The sequence below is a fragment of the Sparus aurata genome, chromosome 7 (assembly GCF_900880675.1).
Source record: "Sparus aurata chromosome 7, fSpaAur1.1, whole genome shotgun sequence".
NCBI lineage: Eukaryota > Metazoa > Chordata > Actinopteri > Spariformes > Sparidae > Sparus > Sparus aurata.
In genome coordinates, this window is record NC_044193.1 from 20,459,978 (window position 1) to 20,486,042 (window position 26,065).

At 40.4% G+C, this 26,065-nt stretch overlaps 1 protein-coding gene across 11 annotated transcripts in view; it reads left to right on the top strand.

Moving 5' to 3' along the window:
* chl1a (cell adhesion molecule L1-like a) overlaps window positions 1-26,065 on the top strand; it is a 59,264-nt gene that overhangs the window by 2,470 nt on the left and 30,729 nt on the right. For 3 of the 11 annotated variants that reach the window (XM_030423875.1, XM_030423878.1, XM_030423879.1), the window contains exons 1-10: window positions 17,623-17,927; window positions 20,782-20,958; window positions 21,361-21,469; window positions 21,625-21,812; window positions 21,932-22,054; window positions 24,436-24,606; window positions 24,939-24,977; window positions 25,151-25,256; window positions 25,364-25,545; window positions 25,678-25,812. In XM_030423875.1, the coding sequence (XP_030279735.1) occupies window positions 20,877-20,958; window positions 21,361-21,469; window positions 21,625-21,812; window positions 21,932-22,054; window positions 24,436-24,606; window positions 24,939-24,977; window positions 25,151-25,256; window positions 25,364-25,545; window positions 25,678-25,812 (1,135 nt within the window). In that variant the 5' untranslated portion in view covers window positions 17,623-17,927; window positions 20,782-20,876. Of the gene's footprint in view, window positions 1-17,618; window positions 17,928-20,781; window positions 20,959-21,360; window positions 21,470-21,624; window positions 21,813-21,931; window positions 22,055-24,435; window positions 24,607-24,938; window positions 24,978-25,150; window positions 25,257-25,363; window positions 25,546-25,677; window positions 25,813-26,065 lie in introns of those variants that run through there. The other 8 variants (XM_030423881.1, XM_030423882.1, XM_030423877.1 and 5 more) reach the window with 5 other exon arrangements.

The window sequence follows — 26,065 nt, forward strand, 5'->3', positions numbered from 1 at the left end:
TCACAATTTTTAATCTTGGATTTGGGTCTGCAAATAAAGGCTTATTTTCATTATCAATCAATTTGCTGATGATTTTTCTCAATTATAATAGCTGTCTTTGTAAAATGTTAGAGAACAGTGAGCAACATTCATCACACATCTCGCTCATAGGTTCATTTGCACACACACACACAACCCTTCGCTAACCCTCCGTGTTGAACAAAGCTCTGTGCGGGAGCAGGTCTAAGAAGTCAGATGTAGTTTGCGTGATGCTACTCTTCAGTTTAGTTGTTGTACTCTCGCTATGTTGTATCATGTAAAGACCAAGAACCGGGCCCAATGTCCGAAGATGGCTTGCAGCCAAATATCACATCACAGCTAGCCAAGGAAGGAGAAAGTGTGACGTGTGCCGATCAGTGTATTAGGCTGCTGGACAGTGCTAGAGTCCTTTAAGCCATTTTGGCAATGCCCCCCTGCAGTTATTTCAGGCTAACAAGATCAGCCCCCTGTCTGAATGACTGAGAGGACAGACATAACTTCACTTTCTGTGGTCACCAGGACATTAGAAGTGCATGTACAGAATCATCAGTCAAATCGAGAAAAGAACCCAAGTAAAGTATAAATTGCTTTTTATTTTTTTGTTTTTTTAGCCCACAGGTTGTACTTGTTCTATGAATGCACACAGTTTCCAAACACTTCTTGGTTCTCAGTCATCCAGGTCATGGTAATTCTGTGACGTATCATAGGCGACTGGACTTGTTTCCGTTTGTTGAAGCGTTTCACCTCTCACCGAAGAGACTTCTTTAGTTCTCTCAGAACAAGAAACTGGACTTGTTTTGGTTCTTTGTAGACGTTTCACCTCTCACCCAAGAAGCTTCCTCATACACAGTTTCTTCACCGAGGAAGCCTTTGGATGAGAGGTGAAACGTCTTCAAGAAACTAAAACAAGTCCAGTTTCTTGTCCTGAGAGAACTGAAGAAGTCTCTTGGATGAGAGGTGAAACGTCTTCAACAAACTGAAACAAGTCCAGTTATCTACGTTACAGCACTTGTACTCACATTTCTTGGTAATATTGTGCTTTACGTTGACATCCTTCTCTTTCCATGCCTATTAGAAGCCCATCTGTAGCCTCACCAAATCAGTTTAATCTGTCTTGAACCTCAGCTGTGCACTTGCGTCAGTTCAGCAACACAATTGGCTGGTATGTTTCCAAGCAAACAACTGTCTTTTTAGGGGGACAGATTGGGATGTGTCATAAAACGGCCATGTCTGGTGTTACAGACTTTTCTATTCAAAATTTCTGAAGTGCTGTGTTTTGTCTCTTATAATGTCTCTGGCAGAGCTCACAAACGAAAGCTACTATGATAAATTGTCACTTAATCAATGCTGACTGGGAGATGTCAAGTCAAGTCTAAGTGCTTCTCTCTCGTGGGCCCCTCTGTCCTGCACACGTCAGACAACTGTGCCGAGAAGCTGACTAATGCTGTAAAGACATACCGTCTCAATGGCTGTGTGTTGGCTTGCATCCATACAGTCTCCTTAGACTCCCAACGAATCCTTACTTACTTGCCAGTTAATGAATGTCAGGTTATTAGAAGCAAAATTAGCTGAAACAGCCAGGTCCAACAGCCAGAAATGCCCAAATACTCAGTTTATTGTCACTTATAACAACGATAAGCATCAAATCCTCATATCTGAGAAGCTGGACCTGGCAAGTAATAGGCTTTTTTGTTAAAAACAACAACAAAAATGAAATGATCAAAATAACCCCCAGTTAATTTGCCGGTAATTGCTGCAGCTTTACTTGGATACAGTCCACTCACGGCACACACGTTTCTGGCTCTGTGTTCTAAAGTGTAAAGATTTAAATCTTTATTTAACATTGTGTAGGTTTTTTAGACTAAAGCGTTCTCCACAAAAATGGATTGAACATTCAGATGCTGTGTCTTGCCTGCATTTTCTGCTTTATCAGAGGCAGAGAAAGGATGATAAATTCTAAATGTCAGATCAGCGAGTGGTTTGTCTGAGAGCACTTCTTATTAAGCACGTGCTTGAATGCAAACTGATGGTGGATTGAGGCTGGAAATGTCACCATGATTTGACACCGTGATATGGAAATGAAACGTTTCCAAGGCTCCCCGGTTGCAGCAATGAGAGAACATACATGTAACCGGTGCCAGCAAACCACTTTATGCAACTTTAAGAGAGGTTGTACACGCCTTCACCCTGGAACAGGAATATCCAGCATGTGTTGCTACACGCCAGGCATGCTGTCTCTACATATGTAGTCTGCTTTAGATGAAAAAATTTAATGGGCTTTCAGCAATGTCTGTAATTGTATAATTGGAACCTGTCAGAGGAGTTTTCCTACAGTATGTACAGTAAGTAGTGCAGTCCTTTTTAAATCCTGGCATAACAGACGTGAAAACTAGCAAAAACACTTCTCTTGATATATCATGTAAAAAACGACATCCTTACTGTATTGCTTTGAATAATTACGTGTGGCACATTTGTACGATGACTTAAATGAGTTCTATATGCTGCCAAATGTGTCGTGACAGAAGAGAGTATGTTTAGCTGCTGTCAGCATCAGAGCAGCTCATTGTTATCCATCAGGAGCAGCCAGCGCGGCGTAAGAGCCTTACCAGGCAGGGGGGCGAATTTCTCAGCCACTTAGTAAGTGACGCGCTGGGAAGAGTAAAACTACATGCAGTCACTTAGAGTCAACAACATTTTGCTATCAACATGCCGCCACTGCATGAAAGTCTTTAACATAACCAAGTGATCCAATTTAGTGGTGGAATTAATGGTTTACATTGCAAATAACTTAACTCTTCTGTCACTTCCAGAGGGATTTCGGATGGTTCAATCAGGACGTTTGTGTTTTTTTTATCAGGTTCTGAGAACCACAAGGAATCAATCTCTGGGTTTGAACTTTATTGATGAGACAGACGCAGTTGGGGATTCCCTTAATTAGAAAGAATAGAGAGGGAGCTGAACAGACAAGATTTTGCAAGATTTTATGCCATAAAGACCAAAAATCAACTCAAAACACAAGACCACCAGTTTGCTGCTTGGCTTGAAGCATTTAAAGGTTTATCATCCCTAGCAAAATATAAAACATGTTAAACAGACGCTTAATCCTTTCACGTGCAAAGCTCTCTAATTGCAGCAGGAACAACAGCAAGTCGCAAATGATCATTTTCTAAATGAGACAATTTCACGGACAAATCGTACAAATATTGCTATAATCAGTTCAAGAAAATTGTCAAGAGAACATAACACAAAGGCTCCTGCAGATATTTTGCTGCCTGCAGATAAGGAATGAATAAAAAATAAAGAGTGATCGTGTTTGCTTTTCTAGAGAAGCACAATAATCACATACTTTACATATCAATAGGCTCAGAGAAAGCATTCCTGTGGATTAACTGTTTAAGTACTGTTTAAGAAGATAATCTGAGAATACTGCATACATGAATAAATTTAGCAGTCTGTGCACTTGAGAAGATAACAGCTGTCAGGAGCAACGTGACATAGTTGATTTTTACGTGCGAGCTGAAATTGACCAGACAGAATCTTTTTGTATAAGATACAGCCGTCAATCTCACGGTGCCATCCATCATCTGCAGTCGACGGGTTGAAAGAGTCTACAGGAGGATTTTTATGTTCGATAAAGAATGGCAGGTGGTTGTGCAATGTCGTTCCCATGCTCTTTCCTGCTGTGAGCACTCGTTTGTGCAGTAACTCCCTGCTTCTGCGCCATAAAAGGACACGCAGGACTCCCTTCCCCACTTCTCGCTCAATATTTTAATGATGCTTGGTTGGCTTTGATCAGAAGATGACCATGAAAGAGAAACTAAACGGGTTGAGCACTGATGTGTGTATTTGGTCGGGGAATTTATTGCTCTCCCCCCCCGAGGACAGCCAGTCCACATTTGGAATGCTAGTGAAATATTTACAGGAGCCACCGACACAGGAACTCACCACTGTCAACACTGCGGTTTTAAAATAGAGGGGTCACTGTCAGAAAATGATTGTGTCGTCAGCCTGTCTATCTTGTCTATTTGCTGACAGATTTGTTAGCATCATACTTCACACAGGCTCGTCCAGGGATTTGGCTTGTGTCCTGTGGAAATGTCTTGAAAATTCTTAGTAAATCTCTCCGATGTGGATACCATCAGTCTTGTTACCATGGTGCCTGGCTTTCTGCCAGCTCTGGCAGCTCCTAACAACTAGGAGCAAAGGTCATGACCGCTTCAGCCGACAACTGTTTGGTGAAATAAATGCCTCACACGGCGAGCACAAATAACATTGCACCCCTCAATTGGAGAAATTGAAGTGTCTCCAGCAAGCACAGGAGGAACACAGTGCTCTGGCTTTAAGGGTGGTCATATATGCTGTCCTTAACATCCCTCGACCCCCCGTGCTGCGCATGCAGGAGCTATTGCGCAAGTTCAGCTGACAATAGGCTGCATTCCTCCTAACAAGTGAGGAACATGGTTTGCTGGCACTTGAAATGCTCTTCACGGCATCCATCTGCTTCTGAACAGTGCCCTCACTGTTGAGACCCCTCTTTCAGGGACAAACGCTCATTTTAAGACAGAAGTACCAAAATAAGTTGTGACATGTGCAGCGCATCGCCTTGTTTACAGTGACAGCAAGTCCCAGTTGCCAGACTATGAAATAAACATCCTCTCCGCGTGTGGTCATCTCCTGCAGATTTGTCTCTGGATCACTGAAAACTCTGTTTTATTTTGGTCCTTGAACATGTAGAGGAGGGGAATGTAAGATGTAAGATATTAAAATCAGGGCATGTCACACAATCAACGCCGAATCTGATGTGAAAACATAATGATAAGTGATCTCTGTGTTTGACAGGGGTAAAGAATTTGGCTGTGACGCATGGTTTCCATGTCCATACATGTTCCTTTGCTTTAAGGCTGGGAGGATCGACATGAGTCACAACAGTTCCACACCACTTATAGCAGGCTCAAAACATGTCTACTGCGTTCCATTTCCAGTGTATTCCTCGATTTTTTCAGATGCGTGTCTTCAGGAAAAAGCCTTATACATACATTTATCTGCAGGGGAGAAGCAGAGGAGGTTGATATGGCTCATAACCAAATCTCAGTGGCATTTATGAAATCATTTTTCTAGCAGATAGCATAAAATAAAATGACATGGTGGGTTGGTTTTCCTTCTGTCCTTGCCAATTTTTTGAGTCACCAGCTGCCAATGATTATATGTTCACTGTTACTCATTCATAATGCGTAAGCAGCATTCATTAAGGGTCATTCCGATACCAGTATTGGTAATGCCTAAAACTGCTGGATCGGGTATCAGGGAATACAAGATCTCATTAAACAGGAAAGTGGTACTTTCCAGCAGCATCCCCTACACCTGTGTGCAACCTTCACTGCATAAGTAGCCAATAAACTGTATACACAGTAGGGATGAACGATATTGGAAAAAACTGACATTGCAATTTTTTTAACCCTGCGATATATATTACGATATGAATAAATACAGGAATTTTCATCAGATGACCTGAATAGCACTTTATGTTATGCTGCACTGCTGCTATCTTGTGGACAATTAACTTGCACTGATCTTACCTCTTTTTGTTGTACTGAGCTGTGTGGTACTGGCGTAAATGGTCAAACAAATTAGTTGTGTTATTTACCTCATTGTGGCAACAGATGCAAGGCACTGTCGACACAGAAAACATGTTTGGTCAATATCAACCTTCTTGTAGCCGAAATAATTCCAGATAACTGACGTTATCTGGCACCAAGTCTTTGTTTTCGCAATTTTCTCATGTTGTTGCTCATTTTTCAATGTTGTTACCACTCCATGTGCAGGGGCTGCTTCGGCACACTGAATAAGAACTAATGATTGATGGATCACTGCGCATGCAGAGTCTGTATGCACAGTGTGTGTAAGGTACCCTTGAAATTAGATGAGTTCATTTGCCTCCTACATCGCAGGTTCTGCAATGTGACTATTGCCACACGTACATCGGGATGACGATGCTCAAACGAGATATCGTGCAGCCCTAATCTACAGCATATACTCGTAACTTCAAGCAAACTTATTTGTTGATAATTTTTTTCTTTTTCAGTTATGACTGACTGTAAAACTACACAAGTGTATGTATTGGAATCAATACTAGGGGTGAAAGATTTGTATCTGACCATCTCTAATCATATTATTGTGGCTAGTTGAGATTGAGCTCATGTTAACTACATCATGCATCGTTTGATACTTGGGGTTTGTATGTAAAATCTTGATCTACAATCTAAAACAAGATGTGATTAAGTTGATATAACAAACTTGATACCAAATAGCTGCTCCAGCAGATTCAGAGCAACATTATCATTTATTTGTTGTCTCTCTGGCTATTGAATTGGTTGAATATCAGTTAAATCAATTATCAATTAAAGGGCCACAAATGTTTGGGATTTTTGACTAAATCAGTTATGTCATCATTGAAAAAGTTTGCTGATTAATTCTCTGTTCGTTCTGTCAGAGTAATTGACCAAGGTTTGCAGCTCTACTTACTGTACATCTTTTAACCAGAGATCAGAAAGGGTGGTGATGCATGAGAACACATACTGTAAGCTGAAAAACATTATCTTAGAGGCTTTGTTCATCATCATTAAAGCAGTAGCCTTTTTAATGCTGACCTGTGCTGAGCATGTTATGCAAGTGTTGTACAAGCTTGTTTGAATGCCTGTAGTGGGTAGCAGTAATATAGGTTGTTTTATCTTTATCATAATTCACCCAGGCCTCTGAAACCCTTAGCTTCGCTTTTGTAGCACACCATGGCAGTATTAACATTGACCTTTGCACTCCAAGCGCAATGATTTTGCTCATCTACTGCTGGTATTCCCAACAACAAGCTCTGAAGTAAATGCCTGTCTTTTCCTGCTGCTGGAATTTGATTCATATGCTAATGAGCTGAATTCCCATGGATCTCTCTCTCCTGTGCTGTAGATATCACCCCCAAAACTCTCCCTCGCCCCTCTCTTGCTTTCGGTCTGTTTTTGTCAGTCTTGCACTCACTCATGTTCATGCTTTCTTGAGGTCACAACCTTGCTCACACATTACTTTTTGAGTAGTCGTGTGCAGTTCTACCTTTGTTGATCTGCATCTGCATTGCCATAAGACCATGTAAAGGTCCAGGCAATTGAGCATGTATCACCCTGCTTGTCAGAAATGTTTTTTTTTTCATTGAATAGATAAATATTCACTTACTAATGAGGGTAGTCCATTTTGGCTGCTATGGGGTTTGCCGTCACTGCCGGCTCAAGCAGAATAGTTGAAGCCGACTCAGCTTTTGGAGAAACGTAGCCCAACGCGAGATCCAGTGGCTAATCACATAAGCTGGTCATCAGACTATGACTGAGGCCACAGTGGAGTGTGTCATCATGTGTTTTCACTCAGTTTGGATTTGTGCACCAGTTTGTGCACACATTTGTGGATGCAAACGATCACTGCAGGGCCGGCATGCTTAACCTACTCTGGCAGAGGCATGGCTGGGGCAGCATAGAGCGAGTCAGTAGCGGTCAGTTAGTATTTTATTGGCTGATATTCTTATAATATTTACATAAGTATACATGTTTGCAAAGATCCCTCAAATATGGTTATCAAACGCTTGTGACAAAGATGTGTACGTATATTTTTCTGTAATTTGTTCTGTAAAAGAAAGACTTTATATCCGCGCATATCGGTCAGAATGTACACAGACACTGATATATCTGGGATAGGCCAATACTGGCTGATAATATCAGCCAACCTATATATCAGTCTGGCTCTATTTAAAACAAACAAACAAAGGACTTAAGTCAGTTATTTATTTGACCCAAGGGGGCAATTTGGTAACTATAATTGTACCCTGGCCTCAGAAAAATACTTTGGATTGATTTTGGTTTTGATAGGCTTGTAGGGCTGTGTTTGTTTTATATGAGGACATGGATTACATAATAACAAAAAACACTTTCATTAATCTGTGTTTAAAGCTGAGGCAGGCATTCTAGAAAAAGTTTATTCTCAGGTGTCAGATACCTGTGCTTTGGAGTTGGCCAACCCAAAGCATCAGTATTTAACTGGTTGAAGATTATACACTTTGTAAAAGTAGAGTTTATGGCAAAGCTATTTTGTAGTAAATTGTTACCAATACAAAAATGTATGTCAGACATTGGAGCCAATGAGGCTGTCTACTCCCAGCTGTATCCAAATGTGGACACCTGACAAAAAAAATTACAAAATGCAAGAATATTATTTGTATCCTCAGTATGAACTCAGCCAGCAGCTCCATGTTGCATGTTCAGATGGTCCACCACCGACGATGCACACTGTAGTGCAGATGTTTGCCACTTACAAGGGTGTGTGTGTTTTGACAAACAACACAGATGGTTTTACAGCAATGCTGTTTAGTGACAAACAAACTACTGACCCTCTTTTTAAGAGTAAGGACGAGTAAAACTCATCCATCATTCTGAAAAAACACCTGATGTGTTGAACAATAGCAATAACGCACAGGCTATAATTCACGTGTCATCATCATTTGGAATCATTCGAAGTTTCATTTTTCATTGAGAAGCTTTACTGCAATGTCGTAAAAACTGAATGTCCTCCTTTCTCCTACAAGTGCCTTTGCGTGATAGATTGAGAAGGTATTCTAATAATTGTTAGTCAGCAGAGTTGCCACGGGGGATGTTGCAATCTTTCTGATTTACAGTAAACAAGCTTCAGATGATACTTGGCTCTGAATCTGAAACCAGCCACACTGGGTTTAATCACTGCCTGCCAACATGTTTATTGTCAGTGTTGAAACATTTATTAACCTGACGGAACCTGTCACTTGTTATGTGGCCCACCTGTTCTCAAGCTGAAAGACGTCAAACGGTGCATCATCAGCATACAGATCGATCCTTCGCCACATTTTTTTTCTTTTTTTCTGGCACGTTGCTCAATATACCAGCTCCCAACTTCCGACACAACACAGTGAAACCTCTAAAACACTCTTTAATGGACCCTTTCAATAGGGCGCACAGACCAGAACAAACGCTTTCATTCATGGTGTTCCAGAAATGCAAATGAAGCAAGGTCCTGACACTTTCACAGGGGTACCCCTGTCATGGGCTTGTGTTGGACAGCAGTGAGGCTATCCCTCTGAGGGTGATGCAAGGTACAGCTCCTATGTTTTCTGTCCAGAGAGTAATTTAGAAGCTGATGAGTCTCCTCAAGCACTGTTGGCTCTGAGCCACAGCATTGATGGAACAGATTACAGGCAATCTGGGTTAAAACAAGAGAATACAAGAAATGGTAATCGATTTCCAGAAAGAGATCTTGAAATACCTCAGCTGCTTTTAGTAACGTGATAGTTGCAAATTATGTGTCATTCTTGTATTAGGATGACAATAATTGTGTTTGTAGTAGATTCTGTCACTGATGGAGATAAGGTGACTGATACATTTTCTCAGTCTGCATTTTATTCAATTCAGTTATCAAAAATGGGTTGTACATATCTTGATTATATGTTGTGAGCCCTTGTCAGAGCTTGCTTTACAAGTAATGATTTTTGTTGAATAGCTTTGAGGGTGCATTCTGAGGTTACTCGGGAGCCTCAGTTTATTGACATGTTGCAGCAGATAGTTCAAAATGCATTGGTTGCCAGCTGATTATGAGAAGGCGTATTTATGATTTATTCATGATGAGTTCTGTCACATCGAAAGTGTAGATGTAGAATGTAGAATATTTAGCAATTACTGTCAATAATTGTCATTCTTCCTATTCATTTAATCTACAATTGTTCATAAGTACTTAAACTTTTATCTTTTTTTGTTTAATACTGCTATGCATTTGATTGTATTATTATTGCCCCATATGCTTGTGATTAAAAGGTATTATAATTTTGAAGCTGTACAGATTATACATGATACCTCTTAATGTCACACACACTTATGGGATTGCAGCCCTGGCTCAGACTCTCTTCAACCAGACAAACAGATGTTAAGGTCGAAATATTACTCCTGATCCTTTTACGTCCTGTTTGAGAAGAAACTAGGCTGCAGGAGCAAGCGGCCTGATGAAAGACCCGAAGTTACATGAAATCAACTCTTTTCTTTTCACCTTTTCTACCCAAGGCTTGACTAATGGCAACCAGTTTAAGTTGTTTACAAGGCAGGATGGGAGAGTTAGAGTGTTCACAATGGTGTGCTACAAGACCAGGCAGGTCTCACCCTGAGGTGAGCCATCATAACAATCTGTGTGTGAGCCCTTTGGAGTCGAGCGTTAATCCCCTAGGTCCTGTTATTTCTAAACTTAAGAAAGTGGCATTTATCATAACTTGTCACTGAGTGCATCAAAGTGTCTGTAGCTTCATGGGTGGCTTTTACTGTTGGTTATTTCTTTTGAATTCCTACAGTGAGAATAATAATAAGATGCGAGAATCCAGTGTGTCAGCAGGTGCTTTCACTGTCCTTTGTCTCAGTTTGACAATTTACTGCCATTTCCTTTGTAATTTGTAGTGTTGTACATGATTGTTACATAAGGCAAAATTAATACTCAGAAAGGTAGACTCATTACAACCTACTTGATCCATTAAACAAAGAAAGTGAATAAAGAATGAAAAAACACATACTTTTTGCAAATCATGTACAGAAGTTCCTCAACATTTCAAGTTCTCTTGGAGGAAGGCAATGTGTTTAAGTACTGAAACGGATCTTCTACGTAGTGTCTCGTGTCATTGGGAGCTAATCATGCACATAATTAGAAACACACACAAACACATACAGTGCCAGCACTGTAATTAAAGGTCCTCTGTCCTGTTCAAAGACCTGATCAAGGAGCTTGGCAATGACGTCTGCTGGATTTCGAGAAGGCTAAATATCTGGTTGAGTCACAGACGGGTCAGCGAGCCAGGAACGGGCTACAGCCAATGACAGCAGACTCTCCCCTCTTTCTTTCTCTATTCTCTGCTGTCATTCTACATACAAGCTTTTCAACATTTGTTACTGTGTCGTCCTTGCTGAACCGCAATATGAGCTGGCAGTTTCACGTTTTCAGAAGTGATCAGTAGTTTTCAGTAAAAAATAATCCTGGCTTTCTGCACATCCTAATCCATCATCTCATCCATATTGTTATCAATTACTTCCTTTTTTTTTTTTTTTTTTACTGTAAATCAGCACGCAAACAACTCGCACCACACGGACTGCGCCATTCATGTGTCTCACAAACACAAATTTCAAATGACACGCAATTTGTTAAAAAGAATTTTCAGATGTGCACAATGTCCAGTCGGATTAACATCACATTGATTCCATTCTTCCAGCAATCAAATGTTGATTTTTCAACAGCTGTATAAAGTCAGTATTTGCTGTATGCCTGTCACTTTTATCTTGCCTTACCCTCTATCTTATCCATGATGACCTTTTTACATTCCTCTGGCAGGAGGCCTGCTGAAGCCGCGTGTGCAGAATAATATGCAGTCAAACAAGGTTGTACACAGCAACTGCGCTGCTCTTATGTTGTGCATCAGTTACGGGTTAAGCTAGGTGAGTCGACACATTAGTTTTCATTGAAGAGTTAAGACAGTTGCCTTTTTACAAAGTCGACAAACAGCCTTCATTTTGTTTGTGACTTTGGCATCTAAGGTGCTTGTTGTTGCCCTACAATTTCCTAATGAAATATTAGCTAATTTACTGATAGGTCCACAGGGCCATGGGTCAAGCTGAAAGTTTTAGAGCGCTGCTCACGGATCAAAATACAACACACATTTCAAACGGGGTATTACGGCTCATATATGAACATTTCACCTCACATTTGAACAAATGTTAGAATTTTTTATTAAAATTGACAGACCTACATAATGATAATAATAACAAATTAAAGATGTGATGGGTATATTAACAAACCAGTCTTCACACCAGAAAAAGTCAAAACACATCAGAGGAGTTGTCTACACACAAAAGTAACACTAAAAAAACTAATGTTGAGTCATTATAAAGCTGTTATTTCATTGTAGCTTTCAATAGCAGTCATATTTGTGAACAAAGCACTACAATCCTCCAAAATGCTCATGTTTTAAGTCAGACTTTTGCAAACTGAGCTTTGGTCAAATTCTGAAGGGTTGGACCTACACAAACGGCGTTTATGAAGCAGAATTTCATTCATTTGTTGGAATTCTTCGAAAGACTTTACCAACCCGACTAAATACCACTTAAGGCCTTCAGGATTATCCCATAAACTAATTACCAGTTTAGCTCAGGCCATAGAGCACAGCACTGTTCCCTTATCAGCCTCTCTGCAACAGTGATGAACAATGTCGGGGTGAAGGAAGGTGTGAAGAGGTCTTCTCCCGGCCTCCATGTTTGAAGGGAGGAAGTTGAGTGTGACTGCTGGTCTCCACACTGTCTCTCCCTGTGCTGCTAGCTGTGGCAAACTGATTAAGCTGCTGAATGCAACTGTTTGTCACTCTTCACTTGTGCAAGGGACACGTTCCCATAGTGATTCATGTTGTTTCCTGGCCCGTGTCACTCACCAGACTTTTTTTTTTTTTTATGGAAATTCAGCCATGTCCATGTTTTCTTCGTGGGGGAATGTTTTGCCAAAAAAATCAAAAGCACTAGAGGAGAGACTATTTTGTTCATTCAGGAAATGCCCAACATTGAGGTTTGTGTTTGGTATCAGGAATTAAAGGTTGTAATGTAGCGTGCCAACTGTTTGCGTGCCAGGCTAGCTTCTGTTAGTAGAGCAATGCTTGACCTGACATTCCAGAAAGTACTATGTGCCAGCGCATGAATACTTCAAAGCTTGGTATTACTAAATTGAGCGGCACACCTCGGCAAACATCAGTACACCACATGTGCTCCGAGGAATGAAACCACTGTTCTGGCATTAATGGTATTTTAACTACCCATGAACCCATGTAAGGTTGCTGCTGCAGTGGTATGTTTTGTTCAAATGAATCACATGCTATTGGCACTGATGGATAAAAACAACGTACATTTACTCCAGAACTGTACAGTAGAATTTTGAGGTACTGCATTTTGGAAGCAAGAAATCCATAAAAATAAAAAAAAACTTCAATTATCTAAGTTACTTTGTAGATTGCAAGTCGATCAGAGCCAATGTAGCGCAATTTCAAATGATTTATTTTATTGGCAAGTGGTTGAAAAATAAACCATATTAAAATAATCAGGAAAATGTAGTACACATTTTGTATGTGTTCTTTAGCCCGCATTTAGCCCAAATTTTAAAACTTGACTTTAATTTAAAAAAGTCAGGAAACCGAGTTACCACGTACAGAAGACGATTAAATGTAGGTTGTATGAGCTAAACCGTTTCAACAACAAATTTAACAAATTGAATACTTACTAAACTTGCTTATTTTGAAGTAATTATTTTTTAATTTTGTCAGATATTGCAGTGTACGTTTACTTGTACATTTGACAGCCGAGTACATTTATTGCCAGAAAACTGCTTTTGATACTTACGTACATTAAATATCAGAGACTCAGATTTTTTTCCTGAAGTGTAATGTTCATAGTGGTGATCTTCCCTTTACCAAAGTAATATTTTAACAAGATATCTTTACTTATACTGAAATATTGCTTAGGGATAATTTTTACAATACTGGCTAGTGTGTGTGTGTGTGTGTAAGTGTAAAGTTATCTATGTATCCAATGCTAATGTTTTTAAACCTCTAGCCCTCCACGTGCATGTGCTTTTTGTTTTTGTTGGAGTGCTTAGAGGTTTAAAGACACTACATGCTTTGATCTTCAAACCTGTTGTTCCTGTGTACAATGAAAAAGCGTCAAACTTCTCCTTTACATAATACTGGAAGTGCAGGTTTAAAGGTGGATGTGTTTGATGTGTGTCAGAGAGTTGTTTGTGTGGATTTTGCGCTCAGATGATCACTAGCTTGTTATAGTACTCGATGGACTGAAGCTGAGACAGGACTAACGCCGCTGCACCAGCAAGCAATGAGAAAAAAGAAGCGTTGACCTTTTGAGGTAAGGTTAGTTTCTATTTCCTGAGCTTAACTAGCTTAAATACTGTCAAGAGTTGTTTTCCCATGGTTTTTCAAACAAGCAAACCGCATACATTTCTCTCATTATAGAGAACATCTGAATATATGTGCCCATGTCTGGTTGTTGGTTGATAGATTTTCAATTAATTAAAATCTTAATGTTGATTAATTGGTTAACAATGAATTTTTAACATCCCTCAAATGAATTCGTATCTCAAATGAGCAGTCAACTTTATCTGACACCTCACAATCTATTTGATACAATCGTTGAGACGCGCTATAGGACCTATAGCTAACTGTTGAGTGCTTCAGCTGTTTTAATCTTCAAAAATATCTGTAGATGTGTTACGTAGATATATCATTCAAAGAGTATTGTTAGTGAAGCCAAGATAGTAAAAACAGACAGATACGGCATTTGCCACACAAAGAGTAATCAGACAACATCTGCGGGTGTCAATTGCAGCTGTGACTCATATGCCAACAACACTGGAACCATATCAGTTCTATCAGTAGCAGTAATACACAAACAAACAGGTCACGATTCAGGCAAACGATCAGAAACACATTCCTCAAAGCCGCTGTTGTTTTGCATGTGATTGTTAGGTATTTGCTTCTTCCATAGATACAACAACTAATTAGTCCTGGTACATCAAAAGTAATTTGAGACTGATAGGGCCAGGCATCAGTTTGAATAGTTGTCACTAGATAACTCACAGTGTGAAAGCATGCAGTTTTTCTGAAGCAGCTAGAAAATGTGCTTGATTACACAATCTTTACTATCGCATTTGTGTTTAACTTTGTGAATTTTAAGAATGAGACGTTATGTAAGCCCAACCCATTGGGTCTCAGTCGTCTTGTGTACTATGGAAAGCAAACACGGGAAAGGTTTTGTTTGCCAGAGCACTCTAGTATTACTTCTTGAATGGAGCGTGTCTGGAGGCGAGGTTCCTCTGTTGGCCCCAGCAGATGTGTATGGATGTGTGAATCCTCCTCATCATTGCTCGTCATTGTCTATTGACAGCAAAGCTTTTCATGATGTATTTCTTTTGTGTGTGCATGCAGACATGCAGCGTCGCATATGTGAAGACTGGAATCTTTTTAATTGTTCTCAGAGAATATAATACACTCATGAATTAGTCCTGACTGTTAGCTTCTGTTGTAATAGACTTATAGTACATACTTGGGTGTGTCTCGGTGGCCTTTCCATCCTTTTTTAAAATTATACTCATTACACACACACAGACACATATTTACAGTTGGTTGACCCAGTCAGCTCATGGTGTAGTATGTCAAGCTATTTGTAAGCATGTTTGGAAGGTATTTTCTAATTGCTATGTTTGTCTGAGCTTTGCGTACAGAAAGTAGCACATGACTTGTAATTACCTGAACGCACAGGACGCAAGAACTGTTTGGGAGGAAGTGTGTCATGCCAAAGGCACGGGGCAGGGCAACCGTTTTTTGTCAGTCACCACAGGGGACTGAGGTGTTGGTGAAGATGTGATGATGGAATCCACAAATGAGGTTTCCTCTTGTTTGTTTTTCAACATTCATGTTAATTGAACAAGCACAATGAAACTGGTCATGATCAGAGACCTGTGCAATGTCCTCTTTTCAATTCACTGTGTGATGGTCACCAGTGAGCCATGAGTCATTATCAGAGCGATGATTATTTGAATCTGAAAAAGGTTTGATATACTTTAATTTATATCTTTATATTAAGACATAGCTAAACAGCACAATTAATGGAAACTGTTTTGATCCAGTCCAACGTGGTACGATGATTTTAGTTGGCCAATCTCTGGCAGTTAGGACCTGGTCTGCTCCTTGGGAATGTCATGGTTCCTCATGATTCCATTCTGATCAGGGGTCTATCATTTTCATCATCAATTAGTGATTATTATCTCTACTCACTGACATGTTGTAAAATAAAATAACAGACATTAGCAGAGATGTCAATCTCAGTTTTGTATTACGTGTTCACAAAATATTCACTTCCTGTTGATATAAAACAGAGAGAGAAGTAGATCCTGAAACTGGAGAAGGTGGAAACAGCAAATGTTTGGCAGTTTTGCTTAGAAATTACAAGTGGCTGTCTAAGGAGTTGCATATTACTTTAGATCAGTGTTTCCCAACCTGGGGTCCGAGCCCCCCCTAGAGGGGCACCAGAGATCACAGGGGTTACGCACAACTTTGTCTGCTCTGAGGTTGTAAGGTTACCAAAATAATATTTATGCACATTAAAGTGATAAAATCCCATAACACACCCAAATGGATAATCAAAACTCTGTATAATCCAAATTGAAACGTATTTTTGGTCCTTCATTAAGCTATTTATCACCAACACCCCTATGTGTGTGTGTGTGTGTGTGTGTGTGTGTGTGTGTGTGTGTGTGTGTGTTTGTGTGTGATACAACTGATGACACAAAAAGGAAGAAATGTATCTATATACATTGTAAAACAAGGAGAATAAGAGCAAAAACCTACAGCTGTTGTTTATTTTTGCAAATAAAAGTTTGTTCTTTTAGTGTATGCGGGTTGGGGTCGGGGGGGCCTGGCTTGTCTTGGATACAGGCAAGGGGGGCTTCAAGGAAAAAAGTTGGGAACCGCTGCTTTAGATCAAACGACTATGAGTGAACAGAAGTCATATATACATATCACAACTTTGATTGATCTTCTATGTTGTATTTCCAGTCTCGTTTGCCTTTGATGCCAACTTTTCTTGTCTCAGCTCCTGTAGCACGCAGCCATGTGACTGTATATATTTACATAGACAGGACATCGTGTGTTAAGTCCAACCCTGGCCTTAAAACAGCTATTGTCGCCCGATTGCCTTAATCTTTTGTGTACATACATGGTCCCATGTCTGAATAGCATGTGAAGCTTTCAGTGAACATGTTAGTCCAAGATTTTGCCTTTAAGGCTTTTTACAGAAGCTATGTTCTCCTACACATGGTCCATTTGCCAACCGATGATGGCTGTCTTAAATGAACTGTGTAATCATGTTTAGTGACAGTGTGCCTGGATCGCAAATCCCTGCTTTAGTTCTTGGAATATGAACGGGTCTTTTGAGAGTCTTAATGACAGATAACATCGGAGACCTCAAAGTGAAAATAGTTGATTGCTTGTGTAGAGTCAGGAGAAATGCAGATTGAACTAAATTTTTTTTTTTTTTATGTATCTTCAGATCAGAAAATATGATCTTATGATACAAATCTTTCCAACAGTAAAAAAGTTGAAATGAAAAGCCAAATCATGTTTTTAAAGATCCTGGTGGCCTGCTATCAACACCATCATGTCTATTTCAGGCATCTCCTCCCTTGCCTTCATCTATCAATACCCTGGAGCATTGCATGGAAATGAAAGTACACTTCCACAAAAGCTCTGAGAGAAGATGACTCCCTTCATTTTTCAATGGAGCTAAGACACATTGCATTAAAATCATTGAAATGAAGCCGGGTGTAAATGGGCGTGCATAGTTTGTGGAAGGCAGGATGGAGGGATCCTGGAAAAAGGGAGAGAGAGTGAGAGAGACATGCCTGTACTTCCTCTCCTCCCATTCTTTAATGCTCGCTGAGTAGCCCTGCAGTGCAGGCTTTGTCCCAGTCATTGTCACAGGCTTAGAGAGCCTCTTTGCCAAGTGAGAGGCTTTGGCGACATATGTCACTTGAGTGAGTCTCCTGTCGCTCCTTTAGCCGCTTGAGTGGAAGGGCGGGCAGGGAGGCGTGTCAGTGCAGCAGCAGAGGAGAAACGTGAGGTTGAGGACGAAGGACATGTCAGAGATGTTGGTTTAGAGAGTTGTGTGAATGATCCCTTGATGGTCCTGTACAGAACTTTCTCTATGGACTTGTAGTGCAGCTGCCCTTGGCCTCTTCTAGAGGTGGACTTAGGATGTGGAATGACTCAAAAACCAGTGAGTAGTCTTCATGAAAACTGCTGTTATCAGTCCATATCTATGTATTTTAATAGATTGTTTTTGTACCAATAATTTCTGTATTACTTTGCATTCTGTTCTTTGCAGTTACATGTACAGACAGTCATTTGTAGGGCTGCTGGGTTGTCTGAGGGAAGTTGTACTTAGTTTGAGTTTAAAGAGAGGGAGGGGGTCGCTGTATACAGCGTGTGTTGACAGGGATTAGTCGTGTAGTAGTCACACTTCATGCCCTGGCCAACTATTGGTTTAGGAAACACAATCCCTGTGGATTTGTGGCCATGATCTGCCATGTGTTCAGGTAATAGATCCTTTGCTCCCAAAACAAACGCTTTGTTATCTGTTTACACAGGAACTCCACCCTGTTTTTAAGGCTTTGCCTTTCAGATGGACTGTGTCAGCCTTGTGTGAGGTATTAAAGTGGTAGTATATGGTTAGAGCTCTGTAATTATCCAAATAGAAAGGTTCCTTGGGTGTGCACCAGACAGTGGATTTGCTTCACATGAATGAAAGTTGCCCGCTTGGTTGTTGCCAGGATCAACACAAATCTGGATAAAAGGTCCCACACCTCATGTCACTGGTGGAGTCTGGGCCTCCAACGCAACAGGGACTTGGCTCTGCTCTTAGCTCAGCTCTCTATGCTCTACTGGGCTGATGTGTTTTTTGTCTCTGATTTAAATCACAACACTGTCACTAATGTTTTATGACTGTATACTACTACTAGTTGGTGGTCCCAAAGCTGTATCTGAAGTACAGTATACAAAAGCATTAGACTAAGAATGACAGAGGCTTACAGCTTTATTACAACATGAAAATGTATGCTTACTTCACTGGAACAAACATGAACCGGCTTTTGTTTACCATTCAATCCGGGGGAAGATAATCACAAAAAGACCTTATTGCAAATAATACCCTTCCACAATCTCTCAATTTGTTTAATTGATTCTAATTTCAAGCAGCTTAATCCTGCGACCAGTCTACAGCAATTACCACATTAACCTTTCTCACTAAGACGGACAACGCATGAAGCTTTGTGTCCTTAGAAGAACCCCGGGTAGCACTCAGTCATTGTTAAGCAGCGTACTGTATGACTGCTGGAGCTCCCTGCCTTCATTCTCCTGATAGCAGGATTAGCTGGGGGGTGAACCCATTTGGCATAGCCAGAGCTGCCGCCACAGTCTCAGTGCTGTGAGAACTAAGCCGTGAAATACTGATGGGCTTAGACCAATTTATAGTCTGCCATCTTGGATCTAGTGATCGTCGCAGACAGCAGCTTTGTGCCAGTCGGGTTTACTGTAAGCATGCCATGCGATGCCACCAGCCAGGCTTTACAGTTCAAAGGGTAATCCTCAGACAAGTACTCTGATGTGTTGTGCTACGACATCACAACAATGAGGGGCAACTGACTTTGAATCGCTAGTAGTATCCTCAATGGGAAACCATGCATGACTTTTTTATTAGCAATAGGGTTGGGTTCCGAATGCAGAAATGATAAACTTCCATCATCAGCTCTGGAATAAATAATAATTCAGAATGATAATTCTTTTTAAAGTTTTATCGTGCTTTCTATTGTTCTAAGTTTTTCTGTCATTCATGATGATGAATATGACACACTTGCTTAAAAAAAACACATATACACTCTAACTTTGGTGTAAAAGAGGTATTGGGATTGTGAGGGGCACCAAGAACTTCATCTTCATCAGCTAGTTAAAGAAGTTGGCGATGGCTATGATTTGGCTTTTTTCACTGCCACTGATGTATATTAGGATTTTTTTTACTAAAGTAAGCCGAAGCTCGACAACTGGCTGTATCCATAATTCCTTACTGACATGCTTTTTATTAAGCTAAAACAGTGTGTGAGATGTTTTAGTGTGTGGGAAACCTTGGTGTGAAACCAATACTATGTGAACTGTACACTGTTTATGGGGAAATATTAAAGGACTGACAACAACAACAATAAAAGCAATGGCGGTGTTCCTTTGACTTTGGATTCGGCAGACTAGACGCATTGTTCCCCTCTTCTGCTTATGTTTAGTATTATTTTTGACTGCCACTTATAGTTATCATGTAGTCCAATAATACTACGATAGGCCACCATTTTCCACCAATTATAATGTCTGTCTGTATCTTGCATACTATTCAAAAATAGTAGGATTCAAACAATCTGTCTATGGACAGACAGACATAAAAGGAGTTCCTGCTACAAAAGGTGTCAACAGGAACACATTTTGCCATGTTGACACACAGACACAAGGTGAAAACATTACCAGTCAACCAGTAAGGATTAGAAATATATAATTTGAAATGATTTATTCTCCTCGCTCTGCCTTGGAGTATGAAGTCTTCAAGTTCATTCAATAAATTCCATTTAGGTAATCTAAATTTATCACAAAACATCATGAAGAGTATTATATTTTCACTCAGAGGCATGTTTGGAATGAAATTATCACAACAGAACATTCCTGAGTGCATTTAAATTGGTATTATCGTATAAAACACAGCGAAGTATGAGGGTTTCATGTGTTTTCATGGTGTCAGATCTAATTCATGCACTTGCTTTCTGGTTTTCTTTACTTTCACTTGGCAGTTGGCCACATTGTATAAAGAACCTGTTCTCAACATTGCTACTTTAAGTGTGATTATTCACAGCCCATTTAGAACTAAACAACTCTCCCCCTGTGATGTTCATTCAGCCCTACATTTCTGTGATTGGAACAGATGCTTGCAGAGCTGCTGTGTGGTCTACTGACCACCGTTAGTCAAACCGTTGTTTATTTTTTCAAGTTGAATTAGTAGACTTATGACCATGTTTTTGATCTTTTTCTGACTCTTCTAGGTCCTCTGCGCCTTTATGAATGTCAAGTGACGCCTGCTGATCTGCCTCAAAGTGTTCTCCTGATCTCTGCTGTCTCCATTAACCAGTAGAGGGTGATGAGGTTGGTGGGGACCCTGCAGCTTGCTCTGCTTTTGGCCTTGACCTCTTGGGCCACAGGCCTCAATATTCCTCTGGAAGGTACGAGTGTCATGATACTTAGTATAACTACCTGTAAGCCAAACTGGTTGCTCAATGTGTTAAAGTTCCTCTCTCTTATGTTCATACTTTTAGCTCTCCACCCTGCTTGAGTGTAAATGTTTGCAGCGTTTTAAAATTATGACTAACAAATAACAACTTGAAGTGTTGCAGCAGATGTGACTTTGTTTAGGGAAAGGCTTTGCAATGAAGTCCTGGTGTGCTATTTTAGTCTGGTGTGTATTCAAAGCACCTTATTTGTCCAGATCATGCCAGGTTGTTGACATTCCCCTGACTTCTGAGCTTCTCACAAGGAAGTTTGAAAGAAAAGGCAAGAAAATATATAAAACCTTGTAAACGTAACATTTAACATTGCTGTGATCATACTGTGTCTTTATATTACAGTGGAGCAGCTTCCAACCATAGTAACTTACACAACCGGTCCCATTATCGCCCTTCCATTTGATCCCACTGTAAAGATCAAGTGTAAAGCCAAGGGCAACCCAACCCCAGAGTAAGTGATGTCAACATAATCTCTAACACCAAACACAAATCTCTCACATTTAAGATGAACTGTGACAATACATCGAGATTCGTCAATTCACAAAAAAAACAACACTCTGTATGTCAGAGATTAACTGATGGAAACTATATATTTTGCTCCAACAGATACAGATGGACAAAAGATGGCGAAGACTTTATCCCTCCGCACATCACAACAAACAAAACAGACCCCACAGGTGGAACTGTTGTGCTTCTCAACAAGCATCTTATCAACTTTCAGGGTAAATATCGATGTTACGCTTTTAACAAGCTCGGAACTGCCATGACGGAAGAGATTGAGCTCATAGCGCCCAGTGAGTATAATTTTCAAAAGAAGCTCATCTACATATTAACTATTGATTAATTCTTTTCAAATTCACCATAAGAGAATTGTTCTGGTTTTTATCTTGTTTCACATCTGTCGTTTGATTAGGTGTCCCCAAGTTTCCGAAGGAGGGACATCCTCCCATTGCTGTTAACGAGGGAGAGCCGTTCACCCTGCACTGTAACCCTCCCGAAGGTGTAGCCCCACGCCAGATCTACTGGATGTCTCTTGGTAAGCAAGAAGCAAGACTCTTTAAAACTAACCATTTCACTTTCAGTTGTGTTTCACTTTCAGTTGCATTTCACTTTTGTTGTGTTGGATGTGCAAGGGTTGAAGGGGCCAAACACTCAAAGAATATTGCAGTCAATTAGGGGCTTGATCGGGTTTTCCAGTGAAGACTATAGCAAAGGCTCTGTGCTTAAATTAACTATGTAGTTCAGCGTCAAACAGAAATGCTGCCAAACTGCTGTAAACAAAGACTCGCCATTACAGTCCCTCCAAGATTTCATTGCACAGTTTCTTGCAACGAAAGTGAAACTGCAAAAATGTTTGTTTTTTGCTGTAGAAGTTTGTGTTCCATCACAAAGTTGCAAACACTTTACTCCTGCATTCGTGCAGTACGTCAGGGTATTGCCTTGCACACTCTTTAGCAGTCATTTTTGTCAATAAATGTGAGACAATTGTGTCATGTCAGCATCTTTACACCTAGAAACAAACTAGTAAGTTTGGTGACATACACGTATGGCTGAATGTTTTGGAACAGGGAAAGCTGTCATTTGTGAAACTCCTGGGAACTGATGATTGGTCAAATTTGCTGATAAATTGTGGAGATTTAACAATATCATTGTGTTGGCACCTTGTGTCTGCGTCACACCTTGCTGAAGTTTGGCGCAGATGAAACTTCTGGCCATCACTGAAGTTAGCAGGAACAATGAGAAGAAAGTTACACACCTTTGGCTCACAAGTTTACCTCGCATTAGGATACTTTCCCCACCACTGCCAAAGAAAATGAATCTCTGTGTAAATGTCACCACAGTTCTGTCTGAAGTGCTCTGTCAAAGGGGGTTGAGTTTTCAGTCCAGCCCCTTGAGAGCTCCTCAGCTGCCTCCAACAAAACTGACTGATGCCAGAAAAGAAAAACAATACTTTTTATAGATATGTTTTTTTAGGTGTTCAGAAAGACAGTGCCTAAAGGCATGGGACAGAGTAAATAAAAACACTTGTGCACAATTTCTTTTTTAGTTTTAAAGTTTATTTCAAGTCTTTGTTTTATACTTATAGTCTCAGTTCCACTCATGGATATTTCCTGGGACTGTTGTAGAAATCTATACATTGAACACAATTAAAGATACTTAAAAAAATACAATTGGTTGTCTGAAAATTACAAACACATTAAAAAAAACAATGAATGATGATGTGAGTCTTTGAACACTGTGATTTCTACTTCCAGTGTTAGAAATATTGTTTGCTGCGTAGTACTGACCCATCTTTGAACAATCCTGAAGGGCTGCATAAAGTGCATCAGAACAAAATATGTCCTTTTTTATGAGTTAGCCTTTGAACACTGACAAAACAATTAGTCACTCAAGGCTATGTCTTAAATGAAGCTCTTAAATACTTTGAATGGGCTGACTAAGGAGTGACACAGAGCGTCACTGACCCGTGACTTAAGTAATGGCTCCATGTAAACCAAATACGCTGTCACAGGGTATTTATGATTTCACCAGCTCTCTGAAAGGAAACTCTTAAGGGCATTTCCATTACCATTACCACAACCTGGACCCTATTTCCCCATTTTTTTGTGTTTAAGCAACTAATGGGGACAATCATTTTTGATACTGGTCCAGTGGTGCAGTGTAATCCCTGTAGGTGCACCATGGAGGACGTCCACGTAAAGAGCTTGTTTCTGCCACTGACAGGCTCAGATTGTTTCTCTAATTGTCCGACAATATTGTAGTATTGAGTATCTCCACAGGGATAGAAGTTTTTGTCAAAGAGTCAGATCCTTTCTGTTAAACCAGAAACAGCTGCTATGTTGCTCTTGCCAAAGCCACCAGACTCCATTTACAGAATCAGTGATTTTGTCATAATTTGTAAGGCACATTTATTTCACACTCAGCAGAAACTAAATAAAACTCACCAAAAGCAATGTGCTTTGTCTTTCAACTGTCCCAACAAACACCAACTCTGGTTTGCTTGAAATAACCCCTTAATCCACTACATTGAATATGAAAATATTCTGTTTTCCCTCATGGTCCTCTCACAATATTTTAACATCTAATGTGATGAATTGAACCAGTCAGTGATTGTTGAAGGATGAACTATGACTATGTTTTGGGTTTTGAGGTTTATTTTGTTTTTGTTGAGTTTAAATGTGTGTTAAAAGTGTGTTTTGTGTTCATAAAAGAAGCTTTGGGGAGACCGATGGCGGCTGTTTCTGATTAAACTTTTTTACTTTTCAACAAAAACTTGCCCCTCATGTATTTGAAAGGTTCTGCCCACTTTGCGTTTCCTCACCAGCAACAATGAATCTGGAAGACACAGCTCGACATCGTACACAGGCATTGTCTGCAGTGATTGCATATTTCTGATAGCCTTTTGTTCTTTTCCAGGTCTCCAGCACATTAAGCAGGATGACAGGGTTTCCATGGGCATTGATGGCAACCTGTACTTCTCTAATGCCTTACAGAAAGACAGTCGGAAGGACTACTGTTGCTTCGCTGCCTTCCAAAGAATACGCACCATCGTCCAGAAAGACGCCATGGCTGTCGTGGTCAAGAGCTGTAGGTTCACAAAACTATCTGCATGGCTTGACTGTACGACGGTAGCTCATGTGTTTGTTATGAGATCAAGGACAGATGTCTGAGGAGTAAGAATACAAAGAGATGATACGAATCACTACAGGCCTTTGTGCTTTTTTCAGAGGAGTTCAAAGACAGTATTTGCATGAATTTCCAGTTATTTACTGTCAATTGTGAAATACCAAGAAGCCTGGCTTGACTTGTCATGTTGAAGCTCTGGGAAACTCTTCTATGAAGCTGGATTGAGCAATAAATGTCTGTGAAGACAACCATCACTGCCACCATGAGTGTTTTTCTTTTGTTTGTCGTTCCAGTGAACCCTGGCAATGAATCTGATGACAACGCTGATGCCAGTAAGTGATATAACACAGCAAAGCCTTCACAGGAATCAAATCAAAACATGCTTCAGATTATGTGAACAGGCAAAATAGTTAATGTGCATGTTGCAAGAAGCTGAAGATAACAGACTGACTATTATGTGGTAGGGTGAAATTTACATTTAACTGAGGAGACCCTCTACGTTCAGCCCCCCCAGTGAGAAGACCCAGCCTGCTGCTGCCCTCTGGTGTTCAGACAGTGAAGGTGCTGTTGAAGGGAGAGACGCTGAAGCTCGAGTGTATACCGGAGGGATAGTATGTATACATGCTGTATCATCACAACTGCAACAACACTATTAATCATTTATCATCATTGCTGTCTTCCCCTGCGGCTCTAAAAAGGTCTCTGTTTCATATCATAGTCCCACTCCGATGGTTAAATGGATGAAAATGGGCGACAAGATGGCTCCAAGGAATAAAGTTGACCGCCATGGAAAGCTGCTGACCATATCTGCTGTGGAAGAGAGGGACGGTGGGAAATACATGTGCACAGCCGAGAACTCTGCTGGAGAGGCAGTGCACTACTTTGATGTAATAGTGGAAGGTAGGTCAACACCAGGCACCAATTGCGCATGTATTTGTTGGTGCGTTTGTTTTTGGCTCAAAGAGAGCTATTGACACAGGGATCCGAAGTGTTTTGACTCAGACCAACACTGCTCTGCTTAACATCTCCCAGAGCAGCCAAAGTGGCTGACAGAGCCTCCTCAGGGCCAGCTGACTGTGATTGGATCTGATGTTCACATCAAGTGCTCAGTCACTGGAAAACCACCACCAGACATAACGTGGAGGAGGAACGGAGAACTGTTCAGAGGTGAGTGGGAATGATTTGAGCTGTGGTTTTTCTGCATCCTTACCAATGGGAAGGAGGACAGTGCAATCAGCAGCTACACCAAATTTCATCCACACAACTCTGAATCTCACAAGTAGCTGATCCGCTAGAAGTTCTTCAAAGCTCATGAGATGGGCTCGACTCCTTGACAGGAAGGATTTGTATATTTTTAGAATTTAGAACACAGAAGAAGTGTCTTTGTTTTACAGCTTAATTAGAGGAAAGTATGAACATG